The sequence below is a fragment of the Falco rusticolus genome, chromosome 1, assembly GCF_015220075.1.
Source record: "Falco rusticolus isolate bFalRus1 chromosome 1, bFalRus1.pri, whole genome shotgun sequence".
Lineage (NCBI taxonomy): Eukaryota > Metazoa > Chordata > Aves > Falconiformes > Falconidae > Falco > Falco rusticolus.
The window spans coordinates 18,637,953-18,653,204 of NC_051187.1; the positions used below are offsets into that span (position 1 = coordinate 18,637,953).

Genomic DNA, 15,252 nt, shown 5'->3' on the forward strand with positions numbered 1-15,252 from the left:
TTACTTCTGGTTACAAACCAGTTTTACTGCTTTAAATCTCTTTCATGCTATAATGTAATAAAAATTATAAAACTCATACAATCACCTAACAAGACAAGCTGAGTTGCATGTTGGGTAGTAGGCAAAACTGTGAGTTTGAAGACACCTTAGTGGGCTGCTGTGCAACTTTCTCTGCTAACTGGTTACACGTGGGTTTTACAACAGAGTTTTTAACTTGCTGTTGCATTCCCCACATCGTGTACGTGTCAGTAGATGTGGAAACCCATTTTTATGTTGCCTGTGTCAGTGTATAGTTATCTATTAGCTTCTGTCTGTGTAGCTGTTGATATAGTATTCTATATCCAAAGGCAATTATTAAGCTTAATGCATTTGTGAATCCATTTAGCACTTGGTTTGAGTTCTCGTGTCAGGAATTACATGTACTGCAGAATGGCAGAGTTGATGGGGCTTAATACAAATAGCACGTGTCACTACTCACTGTCTTATTTAAAGGTTTATTTAAGATCTGTTAAGCCATTTGTGTACATAGTGCTTGTTTGGTATCTTTTCTTCTTCAGTTGTGCAAGAGGACAATCCCCTTGGCAGCTTTCATCTTCAAACCATGCAGTTTAGGATAATTACTTTAACCAAATTCCATCAGTAGTTGAATATTAAAAGTAATAGGGCTAGAGTTCAATCTTAAATGTTTTGAGACCAGAAAAAACATTCTTCCAGGGTAGTACTATAATATTTCCTTGATATATAATTATTTTGTGCAGCTGTGAGTTCCAAAGAATTTCTCAAGATTGCAATTATATGGAAAGAGGTTAGAACTTAGCAGGACACTTTTGAATAGTGACTGCTTTATGGATTATTTTCTCCTATATTTTTCTTTGCAGATATCTGAGGGCTAGCACATATAACTGCTGGGGGGGGAGGAAGGAAATTTGAGGGTCATTTCAGATAGCCTGGCTGTTGACAAAGAGCTTTGGAAGATTGTACAGGCTTGAAATGAGATTGTGAAAGCCAACTGTCTTACTCAGTGCTGCCTCCTTTAGGGTCAGAATTATTTCAGGGTCTTTGCCTAGTGTGAGGGAAGTAGGACCTTTGACATATTTCTCTCTGTGTGTGTATGTACATATGGATTCACACTCCCACACTTGGCAACTGGACAATTTTAGTCTCTTATTTCCATTTTTTTGATGCTAGCTATACTTCATTTTACTGGACACCTTTTTTCCTCTTAATATTGATTTGCTATGTTATTTGTTAAATGTATGTTCTTTTTGAATTGCAGAAATCGGTTTCTGCGTTTATGCTCTACCAGCTTCCAAACACGGAGATCAGAGTAGTAACTGAACAATTCAAGTATGAGTTTCTTGATTTTCTGAGGCAGCACTGCAGAAGTAGGTTAAGAAGGATATAGTATGGTCAGACAGGGGTTTAGCAGCTAGCATAAGTGAAAAAGCTCAGATGCACTTTTGATGCTAACTTCAGGTGATTTACTTAGACTATATATTTTAAAAAAAAATCTTTCTTGCAGAAAAAAGCAGAAGAAGCTCACAAGATTTTTGAAGGTCTTGGCCCAAAAGTTGAACTGGTAAGTTGTGGGGGTTTTTGTTTGTTTGTCTGTCTTTTGTTCAGTTTTCTGTGTTGCCAGTTGCTGTAAATCTGCTGTGGTAAACAGATGTAGTTCTGTTTATGTATAAAAGTGGGTGTTTAAATGCACTGGTGAATTGGGGCTTTAGTGAACTGATTGGCCACATAAGTGTAATTTTTAAAATCGATTTGAAGCTAATTGAGAGAAGAGTTTGAAATATGAAAAAAATGAAATACTGTTGTACATAAGTAGTTATAACCTAATTCTAAGTAATGAAATCTATGCTTTGTGTTGAATATCTTCTAGTCCCTTCAGACTGCTGCATCTCAGGTTGAGTGCACTGTTGGCAGAATACTAAGATATTGTTAAATATATTGCATATACTTTTAGAATTACATGCATTGAAAAGTACTAAGCATACATTTCTAATCCAAAATTGTAGCCACTTTACAACCAACCATCAGACACAAAGGTCTACCATGAAAACATCAAAACGTAAGTGCTTTAATATCTTGTCACGGTGCCATTTAGGGCAGCTAGACTTAAACATTTGCTCGAATTTTTCATTGCTGTGATTTCCAAATAGTGTGTGTACTTTATCCATAATTAAAAGCTTCCAGTCCATGTAACTTTTGGATATCTATGTCGTAGAACAGTGCTGAAAAGCAGGAGTTACATGTATTGAAGGCAGAAAGAAACTGTCACTTTGAATCTGAACTTAAAGATAAATATAAAACTGAAGTTGGTAATGCTAGTGTTTTTCAGAGTCTAAAATACCAGATCTGACATGGATATATCTAGTCAACTTTCCCTGAAAGTACCGTTCAAAGAAGAGTTTCAAAAGTTACCACTGTCAATAAACCTTAGGAGGAGTCCTGATTATTTTTTTTAATTTATTTTATTTTTATTATGTCTTAACCATGTAATCATTTTCTGTCGTGGCTATGAGCAGAGTTACTGCATGCTACACTTACCTGTTATTTAGGGCAAACCAAATTCAATTATTTGAAATAAACTGCTTGTCTTCTGAAAGAAACGTGGTTTTTGAGGAAAGTAATTTTTTTGTTTTTCATATAGAACTTGTTTCTTGAATTTGTATGAGCTGTGGTTTTTTAGTTTACTGCAGTAAATATTGTTTATAAATACAAATGTAGTTTTAATAGATTAATTTAAAAATGTGCTTAATTGAGCTTATTTGTACTCAAATGTCCATAAAAGAGACCTTCTTCATGGTGTTTGTTTCATCCAATTGCTTTGAACATCTCAGTTCTGCAAAGATGATGCTGAACTTCTCTACAAAATGTCATTCATAACGTAGAACAAAATCTTCCTTTTTACCTATGTATGTCAAATCAATATTGATTTCACTGTGTAGCAATGCTATAAAATACCAAAATAGTGATCACTCCATTGCAACAAGTATCAGCTTGTTTTGAAAACATGTATTGCTACTAGTGAAAGTAATGGCTGAATTTCAATGGTCACAAAAGTGCATATTTCTTGCAAATCTTCTTTGAGGAAATCCCACTCTATTGTAACTATGAAGACCAAGGCCTTTTCATGGCTTCTCTGGCACAGTAACTGGGGAAAAAAAAATATTTACTTTCATGTCTCACTTTGCAACTCAAATATTGGTGGCGTTTAGACAAACTTTACTGCTGTGGCATGATTATCCCACTTCAAATTTCTTGAAGAACATTAGTCTTTTCATAGGATTTGTTTATTCATAACCATTTTCTGTACTACCAGTTTTTATAAAGGAAGAAATGAATTGTTGGTTTCAGGTGTGAAGAAATGCGTAATGAATTACATGCATATTATGAAGTGCTATAACTTTTGCTAGCATTTTATAATATTTTCTAAGTACAGAAAAAATCCTACAGATGGCTGTCCTTTAAAATCTTCTCTTAGCAGTTCCAAAATACTGATTTTTTTTTTGAGTAATACATTGTAAAAGTCTTAACTTTAGGATTGAATTACAAAGATTCCCCCCCACCCCACTCCAGCATAATATCTTAAGCCAAATTTACTCATTTTAGCATATTGTCTGATTCCAAAGGAGAGCACGTAACTTGAAATTGTAAGCTTCTGTGTCTCAATTGCTTGTTCCAGCCATCTTCAAGAATATTCTCTCTTCTAAAATACAGTATTAGTTAGATGATTGTTTCATCAGAAATTTCCCCTCTATTTTCTACACCAAAAATATTTTTCATAATAATGATCTGTCATCTAGGATCTATATGGGCTTTGCTGAGTAATTTTGAAGTGCTTGATTCTTACGTAGTTTTTTTTTTTGTTGCTTGGTGTTTTTTCCCCCTAATTTTGTTTTCCAGAAACCAAGTGATGAGGAAGAAGCTAATACTGTTCTTTAAAAGAAGAAACCATGCAAGAAAACAACGGGTAATACTGCCATGTTTTTGTAAAGAGAGCACGTGTTTGGTTTTCTGTCTGGATCCTTGAGTTACATTCCCAAATGTGTTGTGTAAATCCTATTGATTAGAAAAATAAGATCTTAAGCTAAAATTCAGTTGCTTTACTAGAAAATAAGCTGCGGGTTTATAACTGGTCTGTTGATTATTTGACTGAAAACCATCTAAAGTACAATACGGGAAAAGCTTTTTTTTCTTTCCTTTCCTTTTCTCTTCTTAAAGAGTATGAGTGGAAGACACCCAGTGAAATCTTTAACTGTCATGCCTGACCTCTCTGAACTTCTTTTCTTGTATAGCAGCTGTAGTATCTGAAAGAAAATGGGGCAGATCTCTGATTTTTGAAGTCTGACAGCACTTTTAATCTAACTCACACATGTTGGATACCAGTATTAATTGACTTAATGCTTTCTCTTGCATGCTGTTGTAGCAAGTGGCATACAAAGTCAAGAGGCCCTTCTGGGTGGTGTCTGAAAGATCGTTTTTATTATTAAGAATAGCAAAGGGTTATACATCAAATTAGAAGATTCCGCTATGAAAATGCAATTAAGTGTTTTTCTTCTTATGATCCTAGTTTTTTTTCATGTAGGAGCAGCTCCCTACATATCACCCACATTGAGGATATACTGCAGTGATTCCAGCCCCCTTCTGTTAATTAAAAATTTTAAATAAAATATTAAAAAAATCCACTAACTAAAAGCCTGGTACCAGAAGATGTGCAATTTCTGGAAGGCAGTAATAGCTGTTACCGAATACCATTGTGATGTGTAAAGCAAAGAAATAGTGTGTAATATGCAAAATCTGCATTTTCATATCCATTTCCTCACCTCTCTGCTGAAAATTGTGTAATGTCATCTTCAAAATGGAAGCCACTAGAGCAGGAAAAATATGTTTGTTCGTTCTGGGAGCCTACTCGTGTTATGCATACTGATCACTTAGTGTATTTTTGTTTAGTTCAAGGTTTACTTTTGGAATTTAACAGGAACAGAAAATCTGTCAACGTTATGATCAGCTGATGGAGGCATGGGAGAAAAAAGTTGACAGGATAGAAAATAATCCACGCAGGAAAGCTAAGGAGAGCAAAACAAGAGAGTACTATGAAAAACAATTTCCAGAAATCCGGAAGCAAAGAGAACAGCAAGAACGATTCCAAAGGTATTACCATGGATTTGAAATATTTCCTACAAAATATCTCTTAGTACTTCAGTTTTAAGAATTAATAATAAAATTGGTTCAGCTTAATGGTTAAGTTTTGTGTTCATCATTTTATTCCTTAAAAACCAGTATTTTAGAGTATCATACAGTATCAAGTAAGATGTTCTTTCATTTATTTGCTGTGTTTCATGGCATTTTGGTCAAGTTTCACTTCACATCCTAAGGATCTTCATGATTATCTTTGTATATCCACTGTCTTAAGTCTCACCCTCTCCTGTCCCTCCCCACCAGCTTTGTCAGCAGTGCTAGCCTCGTCAGTTTGGTGTCCTCTTGGGCTGCCTTAATGTGTCCAAATTGTCCCTTTCCTATCCCTCTCTTCAGATCTGCCATCAAACCCCTTATTTTTCCAAAAGAAATACAGGAAAAGGGCTAATTAGCAAAGACTCATTAGGTTGTGGTGCTCGATGAGACCATATGAGTTAAAGCTGCTCAAATGCATAAAGGGGTTTGTGGAGTTGGACTTAACTGGAGCGTCAGCCTCATGCGAGCCTGTTTGGTTTGGTCCTACAGCCTAACTTGTACTTAGTATTTTTCTATCACTGGTGTCGCTTCTTTGTTTCATGTTCCCTATAATCATTAGCCTACACACTCAAAAATCATTTGACTTCTTTAATTAACAATTTGAGTGATCTTTTGTTGTACTTGCTGTGTAATTTGATTCTAGACATTTTTGTTTTTTGATGTATGCAAGCTATGACAATTAACTCCCTGCTATTTAATTTTAATCTGTCAGGCATTTGTTAAATGGAAATTATACAAAAAGTCTTAAAAGGAACGAAGCACAATTCAGTTGAGAGTTCACTTTATGTACAGTACTGTAGGTAGCGTTTTAAATTAGAATTAGGTCAAGTTTGATTCAGTTGTGTTGAAATCTGTTTATCTAATGTTTTGAATCATTTTAATACACCTTTGAGAGTTCAAGACCCATAAAGATTTCATCTCATTATTTCTTCTAACCATCTGTCTAAGTCACCTTACTTCATAAAACATAGGAAAAGCAGATAGTTTGCAGTACGTCTTGGAGGCTGCAAGATCTGGCTTTGTGGAATAAAGAAAGAAAAACTGTTAGAATGGAAACAGCACTCTTGTCTATGAGAAGCTTTTACTTTAAGAATATATTCAATCTTTGTAATTGCAAACTACTTGGGAAGGGGGCCATCTCTTTACATTATATTCATGTTCTCTAATGTAATGGCGTATTTGTCTATAGCTCTGCTTGTAACACTATTGCTGCATAAATACTAAGGAGTTTTTTTTGACAGATTTTGTGCAAATTGATTAGTTTGGTAAAATCTTTGAACAAATGAGGATATTTTGTCTGTCTAATTATCAGTGATTTTTCTCTCTGAAATGCTTTTTGATCCACATGCTGTAATGTATTATTATGACATTCTTAAGTGTAATAATCGCAAGCTGAAAAATTCTTCCAAACTACAGCTCTCCCCATGAATTCAAAAGTTGAAAATTTTCCCTTGTTGTAACGAGTCTTAGTGCTGTATTAGTAACTTGGCCAAAATGATGAAAGAAAAATTTAGTATTCCTTTTATCTTTTTTTTTTTAAAAAAAAAGCCACGGTGTATCAGTTGTAGTAATTAAGGTGATGGGTTTTGTGCCACTGAACATTTTTCATGCTCCACAGAAGCGTATTAATGTATCTAAGGCAACTACTTGCAATGGAATCAGTGGTAACAATCCTTTTTTGCTGTTGACTCGAGCGTGCCCTTCTTGCTGAGCTTTGCAAATTCACCTGTGAAACTGAGCAGTTGTTTGAAATTGCAGTGTGCGAACAGAGTCTGTACTCTGAGACTGCTTAAGAAAAAAACAGCCCTAACTGATCTGTGAGACTGGTAACAGTTCTTTTGAGGAATTTTGAAGGTTGTCATTGTTGTGTACAAAGTCTGAAAATACAGCTGTTTTCCATTTTATCCTTACTACTTCTGTTTCCCCTAATTTTAGAGTTGGTCAAAGAGGGGCTGGACTTTCAGCAACTATTGCTAGAAGTGAACATGAGATTTCTGAAATCATTGATGGACTTTCTGAGCAGGAGGTGAGGCTGTTGTCTTTACTTTGCTATAGAAGCACAGCAAGTGACTCAATATATTTTTATTGGCAGTGAAAGGTCTCTTTCAAAGGGTTTGGTTTTTTTTGATAAGAGAAACATTTTGGGACTGGTTTGAGAGAATATGCATGAAATTTGGCTTGAAACAGGTCTTACAAATACTTTTAAGTGTTATGCTTCCTAATTGCATCGGTCCTAGATTTTTCTCATGTGTCGGTGTTCCTTGCAGGCTTGCTACAACATAGTTTTTTACAGCTCTAACAAACATGTGAAAACTCTTCCTTTCTAAAACCCTGTGCCGTTTTAGTTTTTCATTTGTGACACTGTTTCCTTAAGCTGACTGTGTAAATGTTTGTTGGGATAGTGACAACTTCTAGAAGAGTTTAGAAGCGGACAAAAAGAAATTTCAAACTGTGAATGTATACTGTGGTGGAGCTTTAAAGAGTTGTATAATTCAAGAACTGTAAACATTAGTATCAACTTTTTGAATTCTTTCCTTTTCCTTTTATTTTTTGTCTGTAGAATAATGAAAAACAAATGCGTCAGCTCTCTGTCATTCCTCCCATGATGTTTGATGCAGAACAAAGACGAGTCAAGTTTATTAATATGAATGGTCTGATGGAGGATCCCATGAAAGTTTATAAAGACAGACAGTTCATGAATGTCTGGACCGACCATGAGAAAGAGATTTTTAAGGAAAAGTAATGGGCTTTCTTATCTTTTATTTTTATTACATTGCAAATGGCAGTTAAATACCTAACCCCACAGTAAATGTCAGTTAAATCAAGAATGCTGAAGCTTTTGTGCAGTAATATTTGATAATGTTCTTAGTGGAATGAAGGAACCGTGGCAAAAGTTTTAGGCTTCTCCACTTATTTTTTTGTCTGAGTGGGCTCACATGCATTTAGTCCTTAGATAAGAACTTCTCTCAAAAGTGATATAGTTCTGTGATAACATTAAAATGGGAAGAGTAGGTATATGATCTCATTATGTCAGCTAATAGCTAATTTTAAGTGCTTAGTTCTAAATTTGCACAATTTGAAAACTGGGCTTCTTTGATTTCAGTTGTGTAAATCAAAGGCTTGCTGATGGAACAGATTGTTTGGAAGACTGCTTTGCTTATATGATCATGAATTATGTTGTTAAACTTAAATAATTTCTGATTTATAAAAGGTTTGTCCAACATCCCAAGAACTTTGGTCTAATTGCTTCCTACCTGGAACGAAAGGTAAGACCTTTTTTAATATAAGTAGAGCCTAGGGTGGGATCCCTGACTTTCCAAATGTAAGTCATTTATCCCAGCATCATTTTCTCTTCCTGGAAAAATTTTAAGTCCAAAAAAACCCCCAATTACTGCTTTGACAGGACGTGATCAGTAACGCAATCAGTGCATGCAGACATCTAACAAAAGTTAGTGAAATAGTGAAATTGCTATCGACAAAAATAAAAGAAAATGGCACTTCATTTAGTTTTGATCTTATTTTCTTTTTGAAGCAGGTAAGCTTAACTATCTCACTGTTTAGATAAGGACATAATTGGCTCTGCTGAGCCACTGTTCTATTGTAGAAATCTTGCCACCACCTCTCAAGTCAGTGGGATTCTACTGCTGGCTGAATTAGTCTCTAGAACTAATTGTAGTCTCTAGAAATGATTGTGCAGAACTGATGTAAGAAGTAACAGAATTAGGATTTGTTAAGACAACAGAATCTTGAATACATACAGCTGTTACGATAAACAAGCCTTCAAACTTGCAAATTGTCTAGTATAGATTAAATTACACAGACTGAAGTAGCAGAGGGATATTATAAATACATGAGGCTTGTGTTAAACACTATAATTTTACGCTTAGTTACATTGTTATATTTGTGTGTGAATTCACTTCCCTGCTGAGCAAACAAATCTAATAGAGTTTTATTTTAGTCTAGGGGCTGAATAGTTTAAGTGTTGAGAGAAATTAAATACTAAACCCATATTTTTTAATAGGAGTAAAACCTAAATATTTTTTTTGCTTTTTCACTTTAGAATGTTCCTGACTGTGTATTATATTATTATTTGACCAAGAAAAATGAAAATTATAAAGCCCTTGTGAGAAGGAATTATGGTAAACGCAGAGGAAGAAACCAGGTATCTTAAATGCATTCATCACTTGGATATTGCTATTTTATTGTTTCATATTTACAACTGTCTTACTATCCAGTATAGCAAGTATGTTATATGCATGAGGAAGTGGGAAAAGGAAAAATATTTTTTTCCTTTACTGCATTTTGAACCATTTTAAATTTAAATAAACCTGACCTCAAAGGGTGTTCTTTCAGTTTGTTTTTAATTCTGTGGAGTATTATCTTCCTTCGCACATTTGACTTCTTTTTTGATGTGACAATTCATTTTATTTGAGGTCCTGCCATAAGACATTGAAGTTGAATCCATCATTAAATCCTATGTTGGAGTCAACAGAAACTAGATTTAGCATGTGACTTGCAGTGGAAAATATATATAATCACTTCATAATGTTAGTGTTTGTCAAAAAGCAGAAATTAATAGTGATCTTTATTTGGTGGTCAGGCTCAAAGTCAAACTGGAACTTCATAGTAAGAAGAAAGAGACCAATTTAATGCATGCAAATAAAACTTCTGCTGATTCAGGAGATATTTCTTTGGAAGTTTTGGAAGCCTTTGGAGGGGAAAAAACAGTGTATTATGGACAAAAAAAGCATATAAATATATTTGCTGGTGTACCAGGTTTAATGTGGATATTGGAAAACAAACAAAAAAATAACATTAAGAAATTTTTGGATTTTTTATTTTTAAGAAAGTAAGAGGAGTGCTGTGTGTTCACTGAACACGTTCCCTACTCTTCCCATTCTGATTTCCCCTTGCATCTATCAAGTACTTAGGAAATACTGCAAATAGGATGAAAGATGTGTCAGTGACAGGTTAGGAAAGAAGGTCATATATGAAATAAAAGTATATGGACATAGTACTAGATATAACAACAAAGCCTGCCAGGTATCTTGAGTTTGCATCCTTAAAATGAATTTAACAGCTGGAAACCAGTATAGATACGATGTGCTGAAGAAATACCCAGCGCTCTGTTAGAACTGAAGCTTGATGGAGGCAGGAGAGTCCTTTCAAATACGCAGACCTTAAAATCTGAAGAGTTGTGGGTTATCGGATTTAGTCATATTTCAGCAGCAATGCTAAAGAGAAAATTGTGGAGACTTTGAGGTATTCAGTACAAATCTGTACTGAACTGCAAAACAGCAAATTATATAAATATCACACTTCAGGATATTTGAATCCCCTTTTAAAATAATGTAAGTTTTCTGAGAGTCCCAGTAAATGTATTTTTAATATAAAATTGCTGCAAACTGTTTCAGTTTGTAAGTTGGTCCTGTTCACTAGATCATCATATTGTGTGCTTCTATGCTGCTGTTGTATAAATTATGGTCTGGTCCTCTAAGAGAAGAGGTCCTACCACAGAAGACTTGTCTGTACTGCACAAATTATGGATCGCTTGGGATAAGGTCATTGTCATTATGCACAAGATTTAGTTAGAGCTTCTACTGTGACTAATAGTGAACTACTGTGATGGGAGAAAATACTGGAAATAACCTGTATTTTGCCAGAGCTTCTGTTAGGCTTTCTAAGCCTAATAATGCTTTTTAATAGGAAAAATACATTGTCATGTGCCCAGTGATGGTGTTTGATTGCCATTAAAGTATGGATGCATGGAATACAAAGAAGATAGAAATAAATGAGATTGTCCAAAATGGAGACAATCGCTGTGGACGCTAAACACAGATAATGCTGCTGTTTTAAGTGGCTTACTTTCATATTCTGTTATAAAATGAGCTTGGTGTGATCACAGTAAGCATACACGTTGAGTGCTATCTTTGCCATATGCTGTTCTTCTGCAGCTGTTATGAGGGGTGAGGAGGCAGAACTGGCTCAAGCTGTAATGCAATATAACTAAGTTTTGAGATATGCAGATCATAACTGTGTATTTAAATGTCTATTGTTAAAGTTTAGAATATTGGAACCGGTGGAGTTCAAAATTTGGATGGATTTCTCAATCCGTAAATTGTTTGTTTTCCTTGGATAATGCATATATAAATAGAAATATTTTTATTACAGCTCTGTACCCAAGGGCATAGATTTGTAAACTTAGTTCACTATAAAAGGAAACCCAAGGTGCTCTGCCTGTCGTAGGAACTGCTCCTGTGAATACTGATATGTGTGAATAACTAAATATGTGAGTTGGAACACTGAAGCTGCTGTCGTTGTTTGTTCAACTCAAATTACTTGCTCTTTTGAATTTTAGCAGAGTTGTATGTCTTAATTGCTAGTTGTTGATCCACGTTAAGTACTGTAGCAGGTCACTGAACTTTGGGCAACTGCTTAATGTGTGCTTTGTTAAGGATGCAGATAAGTGTCAGACTTTATAGATCTGAAGAAGGTTGAGATGTAGTTGCAAACTCGAGGAAATACTCTATAAACATTCTAAATGGGAAATTTTAACCACTTCTGGAAGTTTAAATTCAGAAGTGTTGTAGTTTACGTCTTCAGTAATGCTGTAGTAAGGAAATACATGATACCAAAAATAATTTTTATATTTCTTAATTTTAGTAATGATTAATTAGCAACATGTAGAACAGCTAGTAAAAAAACCTGAGAGCGTTGAACTGCCTTGCTTGCCAGAACTTTTATCTTACGGTTGCAGAATGCAGCTCATCTCCCTTCTCCCTCCCATGCCCCAGCTTTGTGTGAAGCTGATATTTTTCATATCTCTGAGCAGAAACCTGAAACTTCCTTGCTGACTGGCAAACACAAGTCGTGTGAGATTTATGATGTGCTCAGAGATGTGCTTATGCCAATAACAGGTGCTTCAGCTTAAACTCTTAATAATAGTTCATATATTTTTGTAAATTAGAAGGCAAGCAATTGGAATATTGCAGTGGAGAAGATATTAATCATGGTGATGATGTTGAGATCCTTCAGAGAATGTAGTGAGTACAATTTGACTCAAGTTTCAGCGTGGGGGCTTTTACTTTAGCAAAGCTGAATGCTAGATTAAGGCATGTCAAGTTAGGAGATAAGGCTTATTAAATTCTGATACATTGTTGTCCTCTAATAGGTCTAGAAAGGACTTTTTGTAAAAATGCTACTTAAACCATTCCAGAATGCTGATAGAGGCAAGTAAGCAAGTGTGACTTAAAAGAAATGTGACTTTTCAAATGAAGAGCAAGTTTTTACCATAGTATTGGAAGAAGGCATGGCTTTATGATGCTTTTGCATTGATTACAGAGAATTCCTTAAAAATCTCACCGCAAAGAGGTTCTTTCCAAGTAAAGTTTTCCATTGAAATTTGGTAGCAAAGCGGTAGTCAGCAAGAGGGGTGTTGCTGTGGTCTGGCTGCCCGGTCAGCACATCCACGTGTCTGTGGATGGAGCCGTGTGCCTTTGCAGCAGGTGGTACAGTCCGGTGATCTGACTAGACAGAAATTTGCTGTATGTCTGTGACGGCCAATCAAGCCGAGCTTGGTGGGGATTACCTCTGGTGACACCGGTGAGATTAGAAGGTTGTATGTGAGATGGGCAACTCTGCTCTAGGCAGCTTAGGTGGCAGAATGACACAGTTTCCTGGAATAAACACGTTGCTGGGTCAGGCAGCCTCTGTTAAAGAGCTGTGTGATGTCGGTGCCGGTGTGGGTTTTGTCCTTTTGAGTTGTACCCCGAGTTAAAGCCCGTCCCCCTTGTCTGGATAGTAAAAGTTTTAATCAACAGATGAATGTGCAGGTACGTCGCTGACGGAGGCTTCAACTGTTTTAAGGTTTGTGTTTAACCTACACTTGACCTATTGCTTATGCATGTTAAATAAATTCACTGTGGAATAGAGAACCCTGTTATTTACGTAGTGTGATGTTAAGTTAGCAAGGCAAAAGGAACAGAGGATTTTCAGTGACTGTTTTGTAAATAATTATATGTAAAATACGGATCTATTTTTTTAATTTTTATTTTTTCCTTCTGAAAATGCAGTTTTTAACGCCCTGATTTTGAGGCCAGTCTGTTTAGCACGATGGAAATAATTTATCTTAGCATGTCTCTGACATCTCGCTTGAAGGAAGGTTTTGCATAATCAATGCCAGCATCTTAAGTGCTAATAATTTGCAGCAAGATGATAGTGGTTAGATAGTGGTTAGTGTTTGGCATTTCTGCTTCAGTTCACATTATTAAAATGTCAAAAACAAGTCCTTCTTGTGATAATTTCGAGCCCCAGTTTTGTTAGTGAAACAGTGACACCTGCTGCTACACTTACAGGAAGGTTGGCTCCTCTGTGGGGAAAAAAAAAAAAAGCCTATTTTGAGGAAATTTTCAGTGGACTGTAAAATCCGAGTTAATGAAGCCCTAAAAGAGCAATCTTGTAGTTCTCTGTCCTTGGCTTTCCATGAATTGCCAAGTGTACTTTGGGTATTGGTTTGAAAGGTTCTTTATATGAATATTACATGTATTTTGCTTTTTGAAGTTGGCTTGCAGCATCTAATGCCCAGCAAGGAACAGGCCGGTTCTGCACACACCAAATTTGAGCGGGGAGCCTCTGGGTGTTGCAGTTCTTCTGAAGGGGTGACTCGAGTGACGACTGATGGAGGTGGTTTGCTTAACACGTTCAAGCCCCTTCAGCGTAAACTCCTGTGACTGGTTCCCTCTGTGTGGCCATGTCTGACTCCACACCCTCTCTTACATTCCGTAGTTTCTTATGAAAACAGATTTAAGACAGAATTTAAACTGTAATCACGCATTTTAAATAAACTTCCATATTTTCCACAAGGAGGAAGAGAGCTCTTTCTTCCTCTTCCCTCTCCCCTCAGCTTTAACTGGAGTCCCGCCTGCTATAACCTCACTTGCAGCCTCAGGCTTTCTTTTCTCATTCTTGTTGTGGTGCCTCGTACAGAAGGCTTGGATTTTTTCATGGCACTTGGGAAAATCACCTTGTTACAGATACTGTTCAGCATGAACGGGCAATATGGATAATGCTCTAGGTGATTGATGTGGGTTGCTGGCTTTTGAGGCCCATCCAGAGAGTTCATTCATTTGCCGGTTGCTTCATGTAAGGCTTCTGGGATTTTGGGGAGTGGGTTGCGTGGATTATTTAGTGGCAGCCAACTACTGCTTGATATTTTAGCCTGGAGAGGAAGGAATTTGCTGGTGAGCTATGAACATAGAAGGGCGGCAGTGTTGGAAAGTAAGGTATTTTGGGCATGTGCAGATATATAATTGTAGGTGGCAAAAAGCAATATTTAGGCTCCTGACTATATTTAGGGAGGATAACAGCACTAAAACTTAAGGAAATTATTTCTGTAGCGACATTTGATAGATCTTTCCTAATACTTTACCCCCTGCCCCCCTGTATGAGCAGTGTCATTTTTCTAATGCTTTCTTACAATGGCACAGGATATTTGCCTTGTATAAGGTTAGATCACTTCTAGCAGCGAAGTTGAGGAATGTCAAGGCTAGGGGGTTTTTGTGTGCATGTCATAACGAATAGCAAAAACAGTGCTACAAATTTTTCTAAATGTACATGTTTGGTTTTGTTTGGGGTTTTTTTAGCATCTGTAAGGGACCATGCTGGTAATTTTATGTGATCACATTAAGTAATAGAAATTTCTTCCATTAATTCCTGTTTGAAGCAGATTGTGTCTTCTGGAAAGTTTAAGTAAAATTTATGTGCTTTCTAATATGAGATAACTACCAGTGCAATGGTATCTGGATTGCTTTGAAAGATAAGGAGTGAGAGTCCCTTAACGGGTAATGCGTAGTGTTTTGTACTGTTTCCTTAGGATAATAACTTGTAATAGTCATTGCTTTGTCAGTGCTTAATGTGCTTGCAAATTATCACAATAAAGACTACAAAAGACTATAGTTGGAAAAAAACCAAACAACCCATAAAAATTCTAGGCTGTAGTTTTCCTTCTGTAAA

General features: G+C 36.0%; 1 protein-coding gene across 5 annotated transcripts in view; it reads left to right on the forward strand.

The window, feature by feature from the left end:
- NCOR1 (nuclear receptor corepressor 1) overlaps positions 1–15,252 on the forward strand; it is a 75,389-nt gene that overhangs the window by 24,286 nt on the left and 35,851 nt on the right. For 4 of the 5 annotated variants that reach the window (XM_037372757.1, XM_037372746.1, XM_037372736.1 and 1 more), the window contains 8 exons: positions 1,523–1,579; positions 2,022–2,074; positions 3,913–3,979; positions 4,988–5,160; positions 7,177–7,267; positions 7,802–7,980; positions 8,453–8,507; positions 9,302–9,403. In XM_037372757.1, coding sequence (XP_037228654.1) covers positions 1,523–1,579; positions 2,022–2,074; positions 3,913–3,979; positions 4,988–5,160; positions 7,177–7,267; positions 7,802–7,980; positions 8,453–8,507; positions 9,302–9,403 — 777 coding nt within the window. Of the gene's footprint in view, positions 1–1,522; positions 1,580–2,021; positions 2,075–3,912; positions 3,980–4,987; positions 5,161–7,176; positions 7,268–7,801; positions 7,981–8,452; positions 8,508–9,301; positions 9,404–12,942; positions 13,108–15,252 lie in introns of those variants that run through there. The other variant, XM_037372775.1, reaches the window with a different exon arrangement.